General features: G+C 42.5%; 3 protein-coding genes across 3 annotated transcripts; all 3 read right to left on the bottom strand.

Annotated features, from left to right (window-relative positions):
* Positions 1–2483: 2483 nt before the first annotated feature.
* LOC135493586 (uncharacterized) lies at positions 2484–3545 on the bottom strand. The gene has a single exon (XM_064781012.1). It carries the CDS (start codon positions 3543–3545, stop codon positions 2484–2486), a length of 1062 nt encoding a protein of 353 aa, XP_064637082.1.
* Positions 3546–16407: 12862 nt separating this feature from the next.
* LOC135493587 (uncharacterized) lies at positions 16408–20826 on the bottom strand. Its single transcript, XM_064781013.1, has one exon. It carries the CDS (start codon positions 20824–20826, stop codon positions 16408–16410), a length of 4419 nt encoding a protein of 1472 aa, XP_064637083.1.
* Positions 20417–22790, bottom strand: LOC135493987 (uncharacterized). Its single transcript, XM_064781704.1, has 5 exons — positions 22689–22790; positions 21637–21766; positions 21250–21512; positions 21046–21141; positions 20417–20887 (listed from the first exon to the last, which is right to left on the bottom strand). Exons 1-5 carry the CDS (start codon positions 22729–22731, stop codon positions 20832–20834), a joined length of 588 nt encoding a protein of 195 aa, XP_064637774.1. The 5' UTR covers positions 22732–22790; the 3' UTR covers positions 20417–20831.
* Between the last annotated feature and the right edge of the window lie 1333 nt (positions 22791–24123).

Below are 24123 nucleotides of genomic sequence, written 5' to 3' on the forward strand. Positions count from 1 at the left end.
TGGGGACGGCACCACCTGTAGATGATCGGTAGGAATCTAGGAGCAAGTCCATGTTAACACACATCTCACACATGCACTGGATGTGGGGGGCCGACCTCCTCAGCAGAATGTGCTTGGGCCTAAGCTCAGCAAATTTGGAGAAGCGTATTTCGACCTCCGGATTGCGCTCTCGCAACATTTCGTAGGCCCTTTTCAGGGATTCTTCTAAGACCCGTCTTGGCTTCCCTTTTTTCACCATCTTGGCGATTGAAAGCGGACGAGAAACGTCATCATAGATCTTGGTGACTATTTCAAGGATCTCCTCGGACATCTGATCACTGCGAGGTTTGGAGAATGGACAATGGACAATGGAGAGACCGTGAGGGGAGGTTGTTTTGTATCTATGGGGACCCAGCCTATCCAGTACGTGAATTTCTGCTACTAGCACATTAGTACCCGTGAGCAGTGTTGTGCATAGGCATAATTGGCGTGGTACCTGATAAGTGGGCTAGGAGATAGAATTGTTTGAAAACTTACTTTAAAAAATTTCTTTATAGACAATGTTTGTGATGTATTCTTTATTGTTGGCTTGGCACTGTAATATCTTGATGTTCTTTGGGTTTCCGACTCGACTCATGGCTACATACAGTTGTACGTGCGAGAAGAAGTCCTTAGTGAGTAAATACCAATTTTTTCCAACGTCTGTCCTTGGGCTTTGTTGGCGGTCATCGCAAAGCATGGTCTGATTGGGAATTGCCGTCTAGTCATCTTGAATGGGAAGATATTATCGGATGGCGATATCGGTATCCTGGGTATGAAAATAGTTTTGCCTTGGTGAATTTCGAGAGCAACTGTTACTTCAATGACATGAACATGAAGAGTTTTTGTGATATATCTGGTGCCGTTGCAGTAGCCATTAGCAGGATCAACAGTGTTCTCCCCAACTATTTTTTTTTGGCCGGGTGCTGTCGCCATATTTTGACACAATTGAGAATTCACTTCAGTTCTGTCCAGGTTGGCAGCAAAATCTGTCTGGGTGCTATAACAGTAAAACCATTACCAACTCTATGAATCTGTCCGGGTGCTAACTTTTTTGTCTGGGTGCTGAAGTGGGGAAGATGATTCTGCCCGGGTGCTGCGCCTGGACAAAAAGCATAGTGGAGAACCCTGATCAAGATTTCTTAAGAGCATTATGGGACAGTTAGGTTTGATTCTTAGTACATGGGGTGACATGCCAGATGGGCACAAACTGTTGAGAAATTCAACTGGATATTGGTGGTTGTTGCTGTCCTGAAGAAGTTTGTCGGAGCTTCTGTACTCGTGGATGTCGCCTGGGAAAACATTGATCATGTAATTGTTGATATCATCTGTTGCTTGGTTTGTTGGACAGAGAATTGCTCTGGAACAGAGCCATTGTGGGCTCATGTAGTTGTGTTGTAGTTCTTGAAAAACAAAGTCACAGAGGTCAGTAATTGCTTTTCCTTGGAGAATGTACTGATTGTCCAAGAGGATTTTATTTTCTTCTATGTTGGGATACAATGGTAGTTGGCCTTCACCTATGTTGAGGAGGTCTCTCGCGAATTTTGTATTAGTGTCAGTAATGTTTGCAAGTTGGACTCTCATGTTGGTGTTCATTTTCATGACCTGTGCATGATGCCAAAGTGGCGAGGACTTGAGGCAGGCGTCGACTATGTCAGGACGACTTCCATGTCTGACAACTGGCAAGATTTGGCGCCAGTCACCTGAGAAGACTACTGTTATACCTTTTTGATATGCTACACGTTGATGTATCATAGTGTTTGGACAGGAACCTTACACCTGGAATGTAGTGTGCGACCATTGGGTAGAAGTGTGGCTGCAATGCCGCTCATGGCTGTTGCAAGAGCAATGTGTTTCTGTGACCGGACTTTTGCTAAAAGTGTTATGAGCAGGAATGTCTTACCAGTTCCACCTGGTGCATCGATGGCAAATATTTGTCCTGCAACGATGTTGACCGAGTTTAGTATTGCTGTGTAAATTGGCAGTTGTTGTTCATTTAGTAGTGGTTCGTTTTGTACAACGACATTAGACAGTGCTTGCGTGTCATATTGAATTTCGTCTTTCAGCTCCTGGGGAAGTCTTTCTGAAGGAAGTCGCAGTGTAGGATCAGGTTTTGGCAGGTGGAAGTTGTCAAGGTCGTATCCATTGTGTTCGAGGTGTTCTTGTATGTCAGTGAGGACTTAGTTGATGACATCTTTGGTTAGTTCCTGGGCACCATTTTGGTGTAGGAGATCCTCAGCTAATGTGTGTTTGTGCCTTTCCCAGAAGTTGATAGCCTTTGCTGGTTGGATCCATGTGAGTATCGTTGCGAAGGTTTGTCGTAGGCTTGGGCCAAATTGAACAGATGCTGCTTCTTCGAGGACACAATCAATTTCTTCATCGTTGTCGAGTATGCCGAGCTGGAGGCAAGCGTCTTTGTATGTGGGACACACTTAGTCGGCTATTGTGCGCAAGTCCTGAAAACTTTATGGACTTGGTATATGGTGGAGAAGCATGCGAAGGTAGTACAATTCCGACTGGTGAGGATTGAGGTTGATGACAGGAATTCTTCCGATCATATCAGATTTGCTATCATCCGTGGTGGTTTTGATTTTACTAAGTGTTCTTTTTCTTTTGACCCACTTGCCAGAGGTCCAAGTGTAATTTTGGAAAACATTTGGGTAGAGTATGGTGCGGTCCTGTGGGTTTGCCTTATTCAGTTCCAAGAATTGCGTTAGTTTTGTTTCTGGTGGTGGCTGATTGGCTTTGTGTCTGGCCTCTTCTGGAGTGAAAAGTATCGTCTGCTCGTTTTCTATGTGGAGGGGCAGTTTTGCGACTGGTGGATATTCGTTTAGGATGCTGATTTCGTACAATCTCGAGTATGCTTCAGAAGCACCAACATATCTGGCATTGATGAATCCCTGTATCTGATCGTTTGGATTGTCTGGGGCATTGGAAGATCCTATTGCCATCATGACTCGATCTGATCCCTTACATGTATATTTATACAGATACTTAACGCAGCTGACATCGATTACAGCTTCAACATTGATGTGTGAATTGTATTTCAAGCTTAGGAATGGATTGTAGGGTACTACCCATCTGTTGTCGACAGTGAATTCCTGGCCTCTTACTTTCATAGCATGTACACTACCACCATTTTCTGGTGATGTCCTTTTGTAGAGGGGATACAGACCATCAGCGAATATTGTGGTGTCACGGAATTCTTTAGGATAGTTCTTGGAACAGGATTGAACGTTATTGGAACTTTGCATGCAGGGGCTGTTCGGGTTGATCACACCACAGGGTCCATGGATCATGTGTCTTGTGACAATGTCATAGAGTTGTGGATTGGCTGTTTTGTCAGGTACTTCTGCAGAGACTATTTCGTCAATGTCTTTTGGTTCTCTAGGACGGTCTGCCTCTGCCATGATGAGTAGGATGTGGACGTGTGGCAAGCCCCTTTTTTGGTCCTCCTTCATGGCTGTGTATGCGATGACTTCTCCAAGCACTTGGTTTTTAATTAGGTCCTCGAGTAACGCTTTCATTTTTATGTGGAACACTCTTGCTGTAATGTCGGGTCTATCTTTTGGGCTTTCAGTTGGAAATATGGAAGATTTTACTTCAGGCCAGTTGGGGTTGCATGTAAATGTAACAAAGTAGTGCGGTCTGTCATGTTTTCTTACAATTGCCATAGCATCTTGAAATGCTTCTGCATACCATCTTGGGCTACCATAGATGGTTGGTGGTAGAATGATTTTAGTGCCAGCCCTCAGTTCATCATTTTCATTCACTGCGTCAAGAAGACCCTTGTACTTTTCAGCTCTGATATCACTTTGGTGGTTTTGAACCCATCTCAATCTTTCTTATTCTGCTTTGACAAATGCATCAGTGGCTTACTGTTGTGTTAGACGCCGTGATTTGAGCAACTGATTCATTCCTTCATTTCGAACTTGGAGACGGTAGCGGTAGAACTCTGAAGGGGATACTTTTTTGTTACCTGTAGAATGTGGGATGGCTTCCATATAGCCGTCAGTTCCGTATGGGAAGAGAATGACATAATGTAGTGGGTTGTAGCTCCTATGTCGGGCACTAATTATCTGTATTTGACCAGTTTTTGTTTGCAGGACAACATCCAAATGACCTGCTTGTTCTCCTGGCATTAGAACAGCAACCTCCGAGCCAGTTGGAAGGTTGTATTGGCGTGCGTGTTCATGTGAGGGTCTCATTTCTTCATTCAGAATAAGCTGGAAATTGTCATGTTCCTCGGAAAAGTGCAGGGCTGCTTTTAGGGATTGGACATAATGGTTGGAAGAATGAAGGGTGGCCTGTGGGAGGGAGAGGATGTTGTGATCCAAGTGTGGGTTATATCTTAGCCTGTTGTCGAGTTCATGGTCGGTATCGTGAAAGTAGATCTGAGCGAACTTGGGGTGTTCATCTGATGGTGGTAAAATTGAACCAATACGATGAAAAACTTTGCCATGTATTTTGAATGTTGGGGAGAAGCCGGGTAAAGTTATTTCATTGCAACCTATTGATGCCAATGCTAAGGCATTATTGTATGAATGAATATTGTTCAAGAAGTTATTATTTTGGTAAAGTTGTTGAATGGGACGGGGAGGGTCCGGAGTAGGGTTTAGAGTCACTTTGCCTTTTTCACAACAAAACCCAGGCCTTTCTTCTTTCCATCGATAGGCTCCGCAGTGAGTACAAACATTTTCTGCATGAAACAGTGATGGAAGTGTATGAGTTCTGAGTTGAATGGGAATATCGTTTTCTTTAAAATGATCAATATTGTCAATAGTGCCTAAGCGTCTCTTTTGTTGAAGAGCTTTTTCCTTTTGACGTGTTCTTGAATTCTGAACTCGGGTTCGTAAAGCAGCAAGTTGGTCATGTTGGTGTTCGGTTGGTTCATTCTGTGTTGAAGTTTCGGTGAGATGGGTTTGTGGCGTGACTTGTTCACTGGAGGTTTGTTGACTCGATCGAGTTTGTCTGAGGGTTTGTTGCCGTGTCCTCTGCTCAGCTAGGCGGGTGTTTTTGTCTTCTGTAGTTTCAGCTTGCCTCCGTTCTCTGGCTGCAAGTGTTTTACGTGGTTGTGAGAGCGACCTTTTCTTCCTCCGACCAGGCATGATGGAGTTGTATGTCGTGGTTTTGTTTTCACTAAAGAGGGGAGTTAAAAAAAGAATAACAGTAGAATTCAGTGCTATAATAACTTAAGTATATGTTTATTCTTTGGCTAAGTTACAGCAGTATGAAATCAGCAGTTTAATATTATGCAGTTTTGAAGCAGCATTTCTGAGAAGGATTGCAGGGTTGGCTCTACCTGTAGTTTTTAGGGCAGAATTGAATTAAAACGCTAGTGGCTGAGCTAAATATGAAAGAAACTTGGCTAAAATGTTTTAATTGGAATTATTACAGTGGAGGAGGAGGTTGTCAAACGTGCATGTTATGCATGGAAGGCACTGTTTTGAAAGAGCAAAGCCAACCCTGCTATAAGTATAAGTAGGAAATGCTTTGGTGAAGGTGATTCTTTGACTCTGCTTGTGTTATTGCACTAATTTGTATTGCACGAAATTGTAATTGCACCAACTGGATTTTGATTAGGTCCTCGAGTAACGCTTTCATTTTGATGTGGTCATTTTATTTGAGAAGTATTATTCAGCATTGACAATTGCAAGTGCGTCAGACAAATTGATGTTGTCATTGTTGTTGTTGTCTTGTTCTTGCTTGGTCATGTCGGTGGAGGTGGTTGTTGTCTGTTCTACATGGGCTGGCATTTTCTGTACCATTTGGTCACAGTTCTCTTTTATGGGACCTGGCTGAGTTTGGGTTTCTGCACCATTTTCATCGCCTTTTTGGGGGGCTGTCTGGTCTTTCGGGGATAGAGTTTGGTTGTCTTCTTTGGTTGGGGTCGAAGGTGCATCAGTGATAGATGTATATGACATGTCCAAGGAGGATTTGCTGAGAACGTCATCATCAATATCCGAGTCTTGAAAGTAATCACTGGGCTTCATTATTTTGGATTTTAGTGGTCCCTAGAGTGGTTGTGAAGCCGATCTGGCAAGGGGTTTTGCAGGGGACATCACGACAGTCGTGGCATGGTGTTTTATTGGCGAGGAATGGAAAGACGGACCTGGGCGGACGACGGTTGCTGTGGCCTGTTTTGCTTTGGTAGCAGCTTTAAATTTGAAGCAGAGTTCCTTCTTCAATTGTTCAGCTCTTTCAATTGTTCTGTCGATGTCAGATGTCAGAGTGTGACGAAGACGTCCCATGTCCGAGGCAGTTTTCTTTTGTGCATCGCAGATATTCTTGATGGAATTCTGGATGGAATAGTTAGTGGGTGGTAATTCTTTCAAGGTTTTGCGTGCATCTGAAATATTTACCTGCAAAACCGATAGTTGAGTTGTTGCTGTTGCTTTCAAGTGTTGGAGATCTTTTAAGATGTCTCGCGCCAGACAGTGGGGTGGTGGTGATATTTGAGCCATCTGGAAGAGTGTTTCTGAAATGAAGAAGAATTTAGAATGAGTTGAAAGTATTGAATTAGTAACAAAAAATAAATAGTATAAGAATGTGTTTAAATATTTTTTTTAGATCCAGATCTGGATTTTTGAGATCAGGTAAAAGTGGAATAACTTGCATCCGTGACCTCCAAAAAAGAGGAAAAAATATTGCCCCCCCCCCATTTCGTAAAAGAGGAAATTTTGAGGAAGCGGGCGCCCCCAACAGATCAACAGTGTGCCATGATGATATGCAGTCTTATGATTGCGGCTCAATTGATCACTGTGTAGATAAAAAAAGGAAGAATTGGTCGCTCCCTATATTCTGCTTCGACACTGTAGCCACAGCGATGTTTTTTTAAATTTAGACGTCGTGGCGACAGTGCCATTTTTTTATTTCACAGTGCCATTTTTTATTTCAATTCGACGTCGTAGCCACGCGTTTTTTTTTATTTCGACGTCATAGCCACAGTGCTGTTCCCTTATTTTGACGTCATAGCAACAGTGCAATTTTTATTTCGACGTCGTAGCCACAGCACTGTTTTTTTTATTTCGACATCGTTATCGTAGCAACAGTGCTTTTTTCGATGTCATAGCCACCGCGCTTTTTTTAATTTCGACATCATAGCCACAGCACTGTCTTTTTATTTTGACGTCATAGCCAAAGCGCTGTTTTTTATTTTGACATCGTAGCCACAGCATTGTCTTTATTTTGACGCCGTAGCAAGAGCACTGTTTTTTATTTCGACATCTTAGCTGCAGCACTGTCTTTTTATTTTGACGTCATAGCAACAGTGCTGTTTTTTATTTCGACATCATAGCCACAGCGTGTCTTTTTATTTTGACGTCATAGCCACAGTGCTGTTTTTTATTTCGTCATCGTAGCCACAGCACTGTCTTTTTATTTTGACGCTGTAGCCACAGCGCTGTTTTTTTATTTCGACGTCATAGCCACAATTTTTTTTTGAGCGTAGTGGTGTTGTATATTAGAAGGTGGTCAAAGGAGTTACCTGGAGTGGGCACCACAGAGATGAATCAGGCAGTCAGGCAGTCAACAGGAGAAGGCGAGTCGTTGGTGGCTGCAAAAAAAGGAAGGAAGATATAAATGAAGCATTTAAGATTGTCCATTGGGCCACAACGCAGGCCTTTTGATTGCAGACACCTATACACCCTTTATTTTGGGCAAGAGGTTAATAAGAATACAGTACACACTGTTAAATAGTCAGACGACACTGTACTATTCTCGGACACTTTATACATACGAAAATATGATATGCAATTGTCGGACGAAATTTGCACAGGACCTGTAGCCCAATAGGGCCGAAGGATTGATATTAAGTGTGTACCGCACAGTAGGGGTATAAGAATTGGTTGGTCATGAGTTGGGTCTGGACGGCCGATCGCCAACTACGCGCCACAGGCTAATTTTATTAATCAATTCTCGGACACTTTATACCTACGAAAATATGGTATGCAATTGTCGGACGAAATTTGCACAGGACCTGTAGCCCAATAGGGCCGAAGGATTGATATTAAGTGTGTACCGCACAGTAGGGGTATAAGGATTGGTCGGTCATGAGTTGGGTCTGGACGGCCGATCACCAACTACGCGCCACAGGCTAATTTTATTAATCATCATGTGCATGCATGCATACGAAAATTGCAACGCATGTGGCCCCGGCTATGAGCAGCGTTTTTAGGTGCATTTCGTCAATAATTCTTTTCTGACAATGTGGGCCATGTTCAACTGATTGCAATGCTTGTTTTAGGAATTAAAATATACATTATATAACGACTATACCATGTATACAGCCGAAGATACTTACTTTTTATAATCGGGTACGCAGACAATGGAAAAGGCATGGAAAGCATTTGGGGAAATGTTGATTGAATGTTCGCGTCGTGAGTGATGACGTCACGGCCGGTAGACTGGTTGGTCGGGTTTCGGACAGACGGCGATACTGTTGATGTACAGCAATGGAGTCTATGGATTCCACCACGCCGAGAAGACGCGCTGGTAGCGGAATTGCTGCAAAATTATGTATTGAACCTTGAGTTGATTAAATAAGCGATAGGCCCGAGTATCGATGGGAGCATGTAACAATGGCATGTAGCATATTTTGAAGACGGTAACACTTCGGGGCAAAGAGAACTCGGGGTACAAACATTCACAACGTTACACTCGCTAAATTATAGTAGGATCACCGTACAAACAAGTGAACTTGGATGAATACCAACAGTTATTCAATCGAAGGATGAGTTCAGTTCGTGAATCAGTGGAATGGGAATTTGGGAAGATTCTGTCACAGTTTACGTTTGTTGAGTTTCGAAAGAACTTGAAGGTACTGCTGCAGCCAGTTGCCAAGCTATATCTTGTAGCAGCACTACTGACAAACGTTCATACCTGCCTCTATGGTTCTCAGACAAGCACATATTTTGTTCTCCAACCACCAATATTGGAAGAATACCTGGCATGAAGGTGGTCATGGTTGTCAATACTGCAAGGTACATCAGGAGAGGTTCTCACTTTCCAGGTAGAGGTGACAGTCACAGTCATGGTGAAATTATAGATGATGTATACCTATGTACTTGTACATTTGAAGACAGGTTTTGTCATCTGGAAATTGGTGATCTCTTCTAACATATCTTGCAGGGCAGAGACATGTATCAACCACCATAATAGTCTTGATAAGCACCAGAGATTCCATATTCTTTACAGACAAGTCTTGTATTACAAGATATAACTCTGTGGTTGTTATGCCTTGATGTGAAGACTTAGTATAATCTTGTGATGTTTCGGGGATGTTTGCTTGTGTGAGGTTAGAGAGCGCGAGTAATAAATGATTTAAATAGACATCCGTGTTGTGGTTTAGTCTTTGGGTTGAGTCTAGAGTTGCGACAGAACGGTCACACAAAAGCGTTTTACCGTTACACTAGCATCAGCATCCACTGAACTGTTGAGGTAGTAGATATGTCCCTTGTGAAGGGGTATGGGTACTATGGATACTGTAGTGCTACACACAAGATAGGAAGACCAGGACCACCAGATAGCATTGTATCTATGCAGAACATACGCTTCTTGTCTGTGTTGTATGTACATGTCTCTGTTCGAGACAATATAGTACATTGTCAAAATCATAGGACAATCCATTAGACCAAGGAATGGTCTTTTCTACAGGACAGTCACAACCAGGAGTGTCTCAACTGACTTCACCACCTCATGGGGACACCTCAAAACAAATTTCTACCAATGCTTGTTTTGGGAGAAATGCATTGTGGATCCCCTCTCGGCCCTATTAATTGCTTATCCTTTGCGTCATCCAGTAGTTATCGCTAATTACTAAGCCGCTCCCTATTCAAGTTGCACACTTGGCTGCACAGCCTCGACAAATCATCTTCGTCTTCTATACTTCACATGACCAGGGGAAATCATATGAAGATAGTCCCTTTTACAATATCTAATAATCATGGCGCATAAGTACTTTATGGATGACCACTTATTCCTGGTCTAATCAGAGGGGAAAAAACATTGAAAATTGTCATCTCCAACACTTCTTTGGAAAACTAGTAGCAATGCGGCCAAATGCTTTCAGGTTAATCCTAACACCACTGAATGCTGATTGTGCTGCTGAGCCCTGTAGGCTATAAACTTTGATCCCTGAACTTACTACCAACCAACATAACAAAGGACTACTAGTATCCATGGATTCATTTTTGGTCAGACCCCATTAATTTTGTCACAAGGCCCATCAATGCACCATATTTCTTGTCTTCCCTTTCCTGATTTTTGGATTCTAGCTCAAACTTTTTGGCATCAAGTGCGAGACGTTCTCTCTGCAAAGCAAGTTCATCCTTTCTTAAATCAGACTGAACTGAAAACTTCTCCTCCATGAATGAGAGGACAGTTTCCTTCTTCTTCATCCGTTTCTTCTTTGGTGTCACAGAATCGCCATCGGTATCAGTACCATAGCCTGACATAGATGCATCAGTGTAAATAACAAAGTCTGGCTGACCATGGGAAATGGGGTTCTCAGCATCGTGGACATTACTTATCCACCATTCCAACTCTCTCTTAGAGCCAATGGTCAATTCAGTTTTTCGACTATAGTCACCACGTTCTTGTTTCAAAGCCCGACTCTTATTGTCTTCCAGATGCCTGTATAACAAAGGTCCATACATGACCCCTGGGAAGCTGGAAACCAATGTTCCAATCACCTCAGCCAATTTCCTAATGGTAATGGACTGGTTTCTCAGCAGCTCTTTACATATGGTGGCCACTCTGTGTTTTTTATGACCTGGCAGAGATACCGACCTGCTCTTGGAGTTAAATAGAAAACCTATGAACTCTTTAACCTGGTCTGGTGGTAGGTCCGATTTCCCGGATGTGGGATAAGGCCACTATTTGAAAGGGTTTATCCCGCGGTCATGGCAATTCTCATGCATGCCAACTTCAAATCCTGTTTTAACCACATATCGTCAATGTAAATTAGTGAAGGAATGCCACCTTCTCTTAGATGTGCCATGACTGGTTTTAGGAGCTTGGTCCATATCCTTGGGCAAGGAGCCAAGCCATTTGGGAAGCAGGTGTACTGGTACAACTTTCCTCTCCATACAAATTTTAGATACTTCTGACAGTCCCTATGAATGGGAACAGAATAATATGCATCCTTTATGTCAACAGTGCTCATGTAGCAACCTGGTGTCATCAAATCTTTTATTGTTTTCAGACCTTCCATCTTAAAATGGTGATATTCTAGGTGTTTGTTAAGGCGAGATAAATCAAGAATCATCCGAAACGTTCCATCACGTTTTGGTCTCAAAAAGATTCGTGAAATTAGCAACTCCAAAGCAAATTATGAAATTCCACTATGTTGTATTTTGACAACAGATTTGAACAGGCCTAAGTGTACAGATCACAGTACTTTTTGAATTTTCAAATTTGGTCAAGTGGTTTTGATTTGATGGCACGGTCAATATAAGGAAAGTTGTCCATTTCGGGAACAATGTACATTGTATATTCATGTACTTAATTAGTGTATCTAATTATCAATTTCTTCTGACGATTTCAAGACAAAAAGTATCATCGTCTAAAGTTTAAACAGCTGCAATTCAGTTATTTCAAGGATTGGAACCACTAAATTTGGCATGTTGGCTATTTTGGGTATGCAAAGTTCAAATCTGTCGTCAATTTTTTTTAAAAGATGTATTGATTAGTGATTAATTAGCATATTTAATTACCTAATTAGCATATTTATTGGTCAATTTCACTGAAATGCAAAGATTTAGTGAATATAACACAATCAAATGAAATGAAAATACCTGTTTCAGTAACTTTTTTTCAGTTCATGTCTTGGCTTATTGATTCTTGGGGTTGTAGGTCTTATCTTAGATACATAGGGGGCGCTACCAGTCAGTACAAGTCAAATGGGGGGGGGGCGCCACCAGTCAAAATCGTTTGACAAGGTTTGGTGAAGTCCACTAGAGTCACGGAACCATCCACAGCCAACCGGGTCATCTAGCTCTGGTTTTGGAATGTGACTGCAACACCAAATCATTGCTTGGTATCTGGCTCTGAGGGCATGCTGATTGAACGCATCTTCAGTGGGAGGTAGTTGGGTGGCTGATTCGTCGGTTGTAGTAGCGAGCAGATGGCGTAGATCGTTTAATGTCTTGCACTTCTTTGCCTTACTTCCGTACAAGCCAAGGACTAAACACTCAGGAGAACGGATATCGCCCAATCCAACGATTGTGTCACCAGATTCAATCTGTTTGCGGATTGAAGTATAAACTGTCTTTTTTCCAATGCCAAATATTGAACTGGTGGAGTCGCAACCAGTCAGTGCATGGGTTGACGGCAAACATTGGCAGAACTTGTCCCCGAGTGCCACAGCGATGGTATGAATTGGAATGTACCGTTCCCTTGTGATGTATCTACCACTATGGCCTGCATGCATGAATACTTCCTGTCCCAACATTCCTCTGTTCATGTAATATAGCAATATCACCAGGACATCTGTGTCATCAGTACGAACAATGATCCTTTGGAAAGTGGACGTAAGACTGATAGCGTGCAATACCATTCTTGTGTCAGCCTCTTCCTGCGTGCTGTATAGTTCATGTTAATTCTCAACACCCACACTTGACACACGTTTGACTTCTTGGCCGTCGTGAAATCCACCAGCCACCACAACAGATTTGCCATTTGGAAGTCTGTCTCCTGCATTTGTCACTGCATTTGTCATTACGTATTCACTAACGAAGCGTAGGAGGTCGGACTTATTTCCTGATCCCTTCAGAAACTGTCTGAAATTTGGCACGGTCCGGTTTCCAATGATTTGATGTGTTGGCAAAGTCTCTGTGGCTGTGGCTCCTCGTTGCTGGCGCTCAGCAGATTTTATGGAAGAGGTGTTATACCTGTCAAACACCAATGACACATTATCAGTGTCCATGAGAGGGTTCCTAAGAATCCTTATCAATCTCTTGAGCACAATTTCTGCAAGGTCATTGAATGTTATGAAGTGGTCCTCATTGAGGGCCTGGACCAGCCCCATCCCATCAATGATGTAGGCTGTCTTTGCGTCTGTCGTGACCGGCGGAGGTGCAATAAGTTCTTCACAAACCGACTCCAGCTTTGTTCGTCTTTCTCAGGGCACCATCATCATGAAAAAGTGAAGGTGGTACTGCTGCCAGTTCATAGGAAAGGACCATTTTAAAGTCAACATCCCTGTGTTTCCAAACAGCCAACAGTTTTCTGAATAACACCTCTGTATCCATGACAATCCTCTTGCCGTTGTTGTCAGTTAGATGCTTTTTCATGTCAGCGAATGTCAATGTTATTTTCCGTATCCCAAAAGCTCTTCTCTTTGCCCTCCACTAACCGCCCATTTATGAAGTCCTCATATGCAGCATTTCCCTTTGACGGCAGTGAACTCAAGGATGCCTCTACAGCTGCTGATGCCATTTGTCCACTCACTATATTCACAAGCTTTTCTGGTACCTCGTCCAGATTGAACGGATCCTGACAGTGATTCAGAATGTATTCCTCAACTGTTCTCACATCATTCAAGTCCCTGGTCATCCTAGCCTGTCCTAATTCCTCATGCTCCCTGGCCTGATGTTTAGTCAGACACATTCCCTTGTACATTTCAACATACTCTCCTGTGATATGCCTTGTCAGTAACCAGTGTAGAAGGACTCCCTTGCGCAGTGTGAAGCCTATGACCCCACCATCACTTTTCGCTTCACGATTGATGGTCTGCTCTAAGGCCTGATCAGTTGGCACACAATTGAAGTGCGCTTCCGTGCGTCTAACTACAAACCCTCCTTTCATGAGATGTTGAAACATGCCTGGTTGTCTCCAGGGACATCATTTCAAGCACATACCCCGGAGTGTACCTAGCGTAGTTGACTCTCCCAGCTAAATGAAAGAACGGAACTACTTCAAGGACAGCATCAAGATGGAGTGGGAAATCTGCATCGCGGTCAGCCCTCGTCAAACGTAGCAGTATGTCGCCAGCCTAGAGAAAACTAGCCCAGTATGCGAATGTTGAAGACTGCTTCCGTCCATGTTCTTTGAACTTTGAGATTGTATCCAATACAGCCGATACTTGCTTCTCCACGTCTTCGAAGATTGCCTTCGAAGATCCCTCTCTTGAAATGCGACGTCAAGATCGTTGATGCGACTTGTCATCTCTTCATCAAGCCATGGCAAGCCATTGGTTTTTGCATACGACTCAGCGGATGTAAGGAAAAGGTGCATCATGGCTTCATGGACAATCTTCAGTCCCCGGACTCCACGAGCGTAGTGCTTTCCCTGAAGCATCTGTGTTGTAGATGCCGATGCGAACAGACCTGATGAGGTGAGAATCTCCTGCAGACCCCCATCTCCGAACAGCTTACCGATTGAAGCAATATATGACATGAGAAGATGCATGCCCCCTAGTCTCATTGTAACCAGACCATCTAGTGGTTCTGGTTTGCTCCAAAGAATTTGCTGAGCTTTGCTATAGATTGCCAAGTCCGCTGTCACAAGTATATGTTCCTGACCCAATTGCTTCGCGATTGCAACAAGTTTGAGCAATGTTGTGTAAATCGTGGAAATATCAGAAGGTGGAGCATGAATGAAAGGTAGGTACCTAATTGTGCTAACGGGAACGTCCATCTCAGACAGTAAGGCATTGAAACCACCCCATGCTGGAAGAGATGATGTATCACCTTCTTGTTTCCGTGCCAGCAGCCATATCAAATCTTTCAAGTAAGAAGACATGATATTGTCATTGTCCTTTCTTATTTCGAAGACCGTGCTAGATGCGGCTTCTAAACCCCTAAAAATGGGTCCAAGCCATGTCCCTCATTGATAAACATCACAATCATTGTTCTATTCCACTTTATTCAGTCACACGACAAGTGGCATTATTTGATTTTTCTAAATTATTCTAAATTTTCAACTGTTGTGGCAAACAAGGGGTTAATTCACATAGTTGTACACCTTTAAGATTTATATACAACCTATTTTTTCTATTAGTAGACATCCATAGCTTTCATTTAAGACCGGTCCCGCTTTGTTCTACCGCTATGAGGGGTAGGTCCCCTTTTTAGAGCCCTTTTTGGGGCCTGGCCACTACACTTCTAGCGATATAAGTTAGAGAATTTGAAAGAACTGGTCCAAATTTAATTTTTTTAATTTTTGGGATTTTTGAAAATTTTATGTTTTTTTGATATTCATTTCCTTGTTAAAATTCTGATAATTACAAATGCTGCTGAGATGAAATGTCAAAAATGTTGCTTTATATTGCATCAGGATGTAGTGTACTTCATTTGATATCAATATTTTTAATAAAACTTGATGGTTGCTAAGGAAATTTTCATGTTTTCTTTTCTCTACCTTTAACTTCAAATTTCACAAAATGAGGTTTTCAAAATCCTCTCTGATCCATGATACGGAATTGATGATATCTTCGCTGTCTGATGAGCTATTGAGATGGGAGTGGTACCAAAATGAAGGTGCTGATCTAAGGAAGAAGCAAATATGCTCAACTCAAAACCCCCAAGATGCGACTTAATACCCAATTCGACGTGCAGGGTCACATATATGTCCCGCCAATTGTCTTCATTGAGGTTACATTCAGTTATGGTTTTCCATTTGTTTTCTGATTTTTCTGGTCTTTTACATGTGTCATTAATTTTATCCCAATAGAAGAATTTTCCCGGTTTTTAAAGATTTTTGATCTTTGTTATATTAACATCTACAACTTCTAGCAGATTTGATTTGAGTATGCTCATTCATGGCATAAACTTCATGTTTCGGTAAATATTTTCATATGATGATTTCACCCGAATTATGGTCAGGATTGAGGAATGAACAGTGGCATAATTATGTCAACCAAAAACATTGGTACCGTAGTGAACGCAAAAGGATATCAAATACCATGGAGCATGCCATTTTCATGCATAATGAACTAAACACCGGGAAGATATTAATGATATTAACTCAGCTGAGCGCCAGGCCCTTGGGCCTCTTGTTGTTCCATGTATCTTCTCTAAAGTCTGCTGGCGGGAATAAGTGACGTCATTTCATGTTATTCCTCCGTATTTAGTTCATTCGGTGAAATTATAATCAAACTGCAACTTCCCAAGGTAAGTCTTGTTTAATTTTTCAATCTTGATTCATTCTTTTTCTGCCAAGTTGAAAAGCCTTCTGTGTGATGGATGAAATTTTGAAAACAGTAATTTGGACATTATTGTTATCTGAAATCTGAAGCCCAAGACTAACTGCATACTGAGTAAGGAACTTTATGAGAACTGCCCTATCATTGAAAGCAACTAGACCTGAAGCCTCGCTGCGCGAGGTATTTTGAGGATGGTACACGCTATGATGTAATGATTCTCATGTGTATTTACGGGTTTGGGGTAGTTATAATAGTTCATGGTAAACAATGTTTTTTGTGTAAGGAGCGTCGTCTGCTTCGATGAGCACTTTGACATCAGCTGCTATCTTTCCTCTGGAGAAGGCTGTGTAGAGTTGACCATGTGCAAAGACAGGGTTGGGAAGGTAGATTCCTACGCGGTCATTTTTCTGGCCTTGGCCCTTGTTGATTGTCACTGCCCATGATAGTCTAATGGGGAACTGTCGTCTGACGATAGTGAAAGGGAAGTCATCGCCTGATCTGTCATGGTGTGGAATTCTTGGTAAGAAAACTCTGAGGCCGTTATTAATGCCAGTTGACACTTGACACTCGATGGTTCTTTGCATCATCTTGATGACAGTCATCCTGGTTCCATTCCTGAGACTGCAGCTTGGTCCACCTTGTAGATTTCTGAGCAGCATGACAGGGCAGCCAACTTTGAGTTTGAGTTCATGGTCAGGTAGTCCTGAGGGTGTCAAGCTGTTGAGGTATTCGGTAGGAATGGCTTCTTTATGCTGATCTTCGTGAATGGAGTCAGCCGAGAGGTATGTAGTTGTTACTCCTGGGAACTTTGCAAGACATTGGTCATTGAGGTGATGTACATTTTTGTTCAGTGGAGTGTAGATTGTACCTGCTGTAAGGTTTTGAGCATTGCCACATCCATGGTCGAGGTCAGGGAAGATTGCATCAATGAGTTCTTGTGTTGTGTCAAGTAGATGTTTTTCTGGTATTTGTATCATGTTGTCTCCAATGCTTTCGTGTAATTCCTCTTGTCCGTCTCCGAGTCGGAGTAGGTATTCGGAGAAGTCCACTTCTTGAGCATCTGTTCTCATGTTGACCGTTAACTTGTGCTTTGTCATGATGTGATACAGGGGACTAAACTGGATGCACGCGCGAACAATCTGTGGTCTTCCGGCTTTCTTTACGACAGGAGGGGTTTGTCGGGGGTCACCACCTAATAGTACAACGATGCCTCCCCATGGATCCTGACATTGCATTATGTCCCTTAGTGTCCTTTCAACGCACTCGATGTTGTATCTGTGAACACTGAAGATTTCATCCCAAATTATCAAGCTGGTGTTCTTGATGAGGCTGGCTAGAGCTGATTGTGCTTTGATATTACAGGTGGAATCCTCCATTATAGGTATTGGTATTTTGAACCTGCTGTGTGCAGTTCTTCCTCCAATGAGGTTTTGGGCAGCAAGGCCAGTGCTGGCAACGTTGAGGACAATGAGCCCCTCAGCTCTTATTTTGGCAGCGATGAGTTTCATGGTGAAAGTTTTGCCGTATCCTCCTGGTGAATTCAGGACAAATTGTTTTGTTATGTTGTCTTCGGGTTGAGAATGGACTGCGAGTTGTATTAGGTTGAAAAGTTCTGCCTGTTTCTCATTTATGGAGGGGTAATCCTTGTGGAATATGCTTGCCTGTTCATATTTGTCGTAGATTTCGTCTTTAAGGAGCATTGCAACTTTCTCTTCCTCTGTCAAGGGATTGGGTTGGGGCATTCCGTCGATATTAGCGAGGCTTCCGCCCATCAGAGACAATTCTTCATTCAAGGACGTTAGTAACCTGTCGTGTATAGTTTGGGCGTTGACTTTATCACGCGTACAGTTACGAAGTTGCATCTCTTGATATACGATATCTTCCGACATGTCTGTGAAGAACTTGTCATACAGTGTCTTGGGTACTGTGGGACTGCAGTATTGAAGAATGACAGCAAAGGTGGCACGGATTTGTTTCCCTGTTCCGTATTGCGATACTTCCATCAAGGCAACAGTCCACTCACTGTCATCCTCAAGAAGGCCCATGGCTAAGGCTGTTTCCTTGAAGGTGTTGTATTCGTGTTGTTGGTAATTGCGAAGGTCATCATACGAAGTGGGGCCTTTGATGTGGCCGAGGAGTAACTTCAGATAGAATCGTTCACCTTGGATAGGAGATACATTATTGATTCTTCCGATTGACCTTGGAACTTCTCCGGATGCCAATGGAGTGGCTCTCTTCTTCCAGGTATGGTTAGGTTGCCACGTGTAATGCTCAGGAATGTCTGCGTATAGATATTCTCTGGCATCCGGATCATTCTGGTTCAATTTGAAGAAGGCCATGAGTGTAGTGTCTTTCATGGTGTCCAATGCTTCTTCAGCCATGTCTTCTTTGAAGATGACGTTTTGCTGATGTTGCAAGTGTATGGCGAGGGACTGAACTGCTGGATACCTGTCTTGGATACTGTATTCCATGGTCCTCCAGTGGGCATCATATGCATCAATACTTCTGGCATTGATGAATTGAGCTATCTCATCTTTGTCTTGTACTTGTTGTCCTTGGATGCCGACAGTGGCAACATCTGAACCCTTGTGAACATACTTGTAGATGTACTTGATTGTGTGGAATGAGCCGACGTATTCAACGTTAATGTGAGCCACCATCTTTAGGAGTAAGTACTTATTGTGGGGAACAACCCAGCGGTTGTCGTATGTGAAGTTGTTCTTTTGAATAGTTTGGCCATTATCTGGTCTTTTGTAGATAGGATATCCGTGACCGTCAGCAGGAAGCGTTGTTTCATCATTGAAGTTCTTTGGGTATCCAAATCTACATTTGCCATCGATCATACAGGGGGCATTTGGAAAGGCGGGACCACATGGTCCATGAAGCATGAAGTTGGTGACGATTTCATACAGCTTAGGTTCGTTGTGTGGGTCCGGGATTTGGGCCTGGATGATGTTGTCGATGTCATCTACTGTGATTGTCTCTTGCAGGAGCAGAAGGATATGGGCATGCTTCATTCCTCTGAATTGTCCTTCGATAACATGGAGTCTCGCTTTGACAGTACCAAGGACACCGTGTTTGAAATCAGCAATGAGCTCGTTGAGACTGTGCTGAAAGATTCGGTTGACGATATCTGGTCTGTCGGAAGGTTGGTGCCCAGGGAAGAGATTGTTTGTGACAGCAGTCCATCGGGGGTTGGCGGTGAAAGTGATGAACAGGTCAAACTTCCGGAATTTTCTGGCTATGGCGAGGGCATCTAGATAGTGTTTGTACATGTACCGTGGACTTCCCGTGAAGGATGATGGAAGGACTGTGAGCTGTCCCAGTCTTTGCAGTTCAGTTTGCTCAGTGTTGTTTCTGGCTTGGCTGAGAGCATCAGCTAGACCTCTGTACTGTTCCACTCGGAGGCTGTCCTGGTTATACTTGATGTACTGTAAACGTTCTTTTTCTATTTTCTGCCACTGGTCACAAAGGTACTCCTGTGCAAGTCTCTTGGCTTTGTGGAGAGTATTGAAGCTGCCGTCCCTGACCTGGAGATGGAAACGGAAGAACTGAAGGGCTGTTAGCTTCTTGCCATTGGATTTTGTGAGGTTGCATTCGAAGCTGAAGCCACTTTCACCATGAGGCATTATGAGAGGGTAGGAGGTTGGGTCGTACATAGGATGTTGTTCATTAATGTGGATGGTGTCATTCTGTTTTGGATGGCAGCTGCTGTCTCGGTAAATGACGACATCTCTTGGTTCAGTGTGCTCGCCTGGTGCCAGGAAGACGATATCTGGTACATCAGGGTTGTGGTGCTTTCTAGTGGCTCCGATAGATCCTTTAGCTTTGAAAACCATCCTAAGGTCTTTGTGTGGGTTTTCTTGAAAGACTTTGGCAGCATTCTTGTAAATGTGCACATAAGGATTGACAGAGGAGAGTTCTGATTGGATGACAGTTAGAATTGTCTTATCAATGGACCCAGCACCCTTGGAAATGTTCATTCGGGTGTTAGTTTCATGTTCCTGGTCATACACGAATATTTGTGAGAACTTTGGGGTTTGTCCGGACAAAGGGAAGAGATTGGGTGTGAGATGGTACATCTGGCCACTGATTTTAAAGGTTTGGGGGCCACGGCCACGTCCATGGTAGTCCTCAACTTTTCCTGTGAAGTTTTTTGATGACATGGAGACCAAGTTATTATACTGTCGTATGTTCTGCAGGAAATTTGGGGAATTAAACAATGTCTGAAGAGCAGGTGTTGGATTTGCGAAGGGTTTGAGTTTTATTGTTCCATAGTCACAACACTTTGAAAACACTTTCATTGGTCTGTTATCGAGGATTATGATTTTGCTAGATTCCCAGGGGAACATGAGAGCCTTGCAGTTGGCACATTGCTCAGTCATGTTGGGAATACTATCAATGAAAGATGTGGCAGTAGTTTTCTCTTCTGGCGGAGTCCAGGCCATCTTGTATTTTGGAGCGAGTTGTCTCTTTCTTGTTGATTGCTGGTACTTCTTTCGTTGGACAGCATAATCTGGTGTGAGTTTTTTTAGTTTTGCTGCAGCTAATGCTTTTGGCGTTCTGATTCTTTCTGCATCCCTCTCCTTCCTAATGGTCAACGCTTGCTGACGATGGTGTTGTAGTAACCGGAGTTCGTCAGGATCAGGCTCCAGAGTGCACATGACACCTATGGGTTGACTGTGACCCATGTATGGACGGCCACACTTGGAGCATCGCAATATCCTGTAAATGGAAGAGGGGTAAGTTGAGATGATTGCCAGAAGTTTGTCCGAAATCTCTTGGAAAAGATAGTGGTGACACACAGCATAATGGGTCCACGTCCAAAATAACTGGACGTCCTGAAATTTAAACTGGACGTTTCAACCTAATGACTGTCTTACCTTTTGGCATCTTGTTGTTGGTGTTTGATCGTTTCAGCTGTTGCCTCTGGTCGTGGTCAAGTGTGGACAGTGTGGCCTTAGGAGGAGGGCACTGTTCTGAAAATATGAAGAGGCATTGATATGCAGATGACTATTTATAGAAAATTCCGATGATTCAGCATTTGATTGAAAATTTACATGATTCAGCATATTCAGGATGCTTACCGATGTGATTAATTGCAAGTTTGTTGCGTTTGGCTGTGGTTAGTGCATCAGGAAGTCTGTTTCGTTTTCGTCTATGGGCTTCTGGCGTTGTCTGTCTTTCTGCATCCCTCTTCTTCCTGAGCTCCTTCCTAACAGCCAATGCTTGCTGACGATGGTGTTGTAGCAAGTGGAGTTGTTCAGGATCAGGCTCCAGAGTACACATAACACCTCTGGGTAGACTGTGACCCATGTATGGACGGCCGCACTTGGAGCATCGCAATATCCTGTAAATGGAAAAGGTTATAAAGAAAGGGTTATAAAGATTAGTGAAGATAAAAGTTTGAGAGTGCGCACCCGGACCTTCGGACTTGGATAACTTTCTAAATCGAATGACCTTTACTAAATTACCTTTTGGGATGTTCCTGGGGTTGGTGTTTGATCATTTCAGCTAGAGCCTCTGCGACTGTGGTGGACAGTGTGGCCTTAGTAGTAGTAGTAGTAATAGGCGGCGGCGGCGGCGACGGGCTAAGGGACTGTTCTGAAAATGAGGCAATAGATATGCATTTATATGATCTGAAAATGACACTACTGATATGCACGTCGGAAAAAATTGGAACGTCCATTAAAATGGGGACCATCTACAAATTTAGGAACCATCTACAAACTTTAGAGACCATCTACAAATTTAGGGACCGTCTACAAATTTAGGGACCGTCTACAAATTTAGAGATCGTCTACAAATTTAGGGACAGTCTACAAATTTAGGGACCGTCTACAAATTTAGGGACCGTCTACAAATTTAGGGACCGTCTACAAATTTAGGGACCGTCTACAAATTTAGGGACCGTCTACAAATTTAGGGACCGTCTTCAAATTTAGGGACCGTCTACAAATTTAGGGACCGTCTACAAATTTGGGGACCGTCTACAAATTTAGGGACCGTCTACAAATTTAGGGACCGTCTACAAATTTAGGGACCGTCTACAAATTTAGGGACCGTCTACAAATTTAAGGGACCATCTACAATTTAGAGACCATCTGCAAATTTAGGGACCATCTACAAATTGGAACATCCATTAAAATATAGACTATCCGCAAATTTAGGGACATATCAATAAAGACACAAAAATTGGCACGTCCATTAGGCCTCTATTGGAATGTCTATTAAAATAGGGATTCATCTAGAAATTTAGGAACAGACCAATCTTTGTGACGCCTATTTACATAGGAACCCATCCCATAATAATAGCCAGGGACCCATCCTGAAATGACGTACCGATTCGACATCGAGAAAATGACACTTACCCCAAGTTTAGTGCATAGGAACGTTCCAAAAAATAACATACTCCCCAACTGCATAGGAACGTTCCAAAAACATAACACATCCCCTACTGTCTGAGTGCTGAGCCATCCATTGGATAGAAATTCACATTTACATGAGCAGAGCATCTTATTCTTACCTTTGTTGTTATTCATGTGTGTGTCTAGTACTGTCAGGTCCATAGTCTTGCATAAATGTCCATTGTCTTCAGAAAATCATCATCAGGAAATTCAGAAATCAATTAAAATAGGTGCTACATTGTGCAAGTACCATAGCAGTTTGGGTTTAGTTCCAAATGGAGGAGGATGTTCAGAGTTTTTAGTTTTTAGTTCCTCTTAATGTAAGCAGATGGCAGCAGTATTTGGGTGAGCATTTGGTGAGGTATCATGTCTACTTTATAGAATGGGGGGATGAGTACTGAGGTACCGTCAGCATCAATATGCCCATGTGGATCACTGCTATGAGGGTCAAAGAAGAAGTACATGTTTTCCATGCATATCAGTGCAATTGGAAGTGAGTGAAAAATTAAAATTGAGTATTGAGAAAGATTAAGGTTGTCAATGGCTTTGCTGAAAGCTATAGAGATAGAATCATCATGATGTGGTACAAGATCAGACATAATAAAATTTTTGGTCATACCATGAGGTTTGACTTTAAAATAGTGTTCATCATCAAATTGGATATATGATGGTATCTCATCAATAGCAACATATCCATCAATTCCTAAGTTTCTGTAAAACTGGTCACCATGCAGTAATATTGAATCCAAGTCATCTGAAGTCCACAAATTTGGTGACTTGATAAAAGTATACAGCAATGATGTCATGCAGTTTGCAACACACTGTTTTCCAGCTGAATCAGCCTCAACATATGGATATCTCCTTGGTGGAAATGACCTCTGACAGGTTCAATTGGTCCAGGGTTTGATTCTACATCACCTGATACTTTCAGATGGTTTGATTCGTAGAAAATATGTAAGAGCAACAGTTCGAAGGTGGAACATGATGTGTAATAATCCCATGTTGTTTGTAGTGAAGTGTAATATGCCATTTCTCTTAACATATCAAATGCCGATTCATCATGTGTAATCTCATCAAACCATATATTGTAGGCATGTATCTCATCCTCATAGTTTTCAAAATCAGTATTCCTATTTTTTATTAGTGTCTTTGAACATCCACAAACATCAACTGGTTTTGTTTGGCTTTTTTCCCTAGCTCTTGTTATGTAACAGCCAATAGCTGAACGATATTGTTCCAATGATACCATAATTGTTCCACTTGTTTGGACACTAGAAGTTGAACCAATATTTTTGGAAACAAAATACACTGAAAATGTATCAGTGCTATTCACTTTATAGTAGTGCTATTGAATGCTTTCTAGTCACTCTGGATGCTGAAGTAAAGATGTAATAGTCCTTATGATTTGTGTTGCTATTGATTGCTTTGCTATGTTGTTGATTGCTTTGCTATACTATTGTAGGTTTGGTATGCTATTGTAGGTTTGGTATGCTATTGTAGGTTTGGTATGCTATTGTAGGTTTGGTATGCTATTGTAGGTTTGGTATGCTATAA

The sequence above is a fragment of the Lineus longissimus genome, chromosome 9 (genome assembly GCF_910592395.1).
Source record: "Lineus longissimus chromosome 9, tnLinLong1.2, whole genome shotgun sequence".
Taxonomy (NCBI): Eukaryota; Metazoa; Nemertea; class Pilidiophora; order Heteronemertea; family Lineidae; genus Lineus; species Lineus longissimus.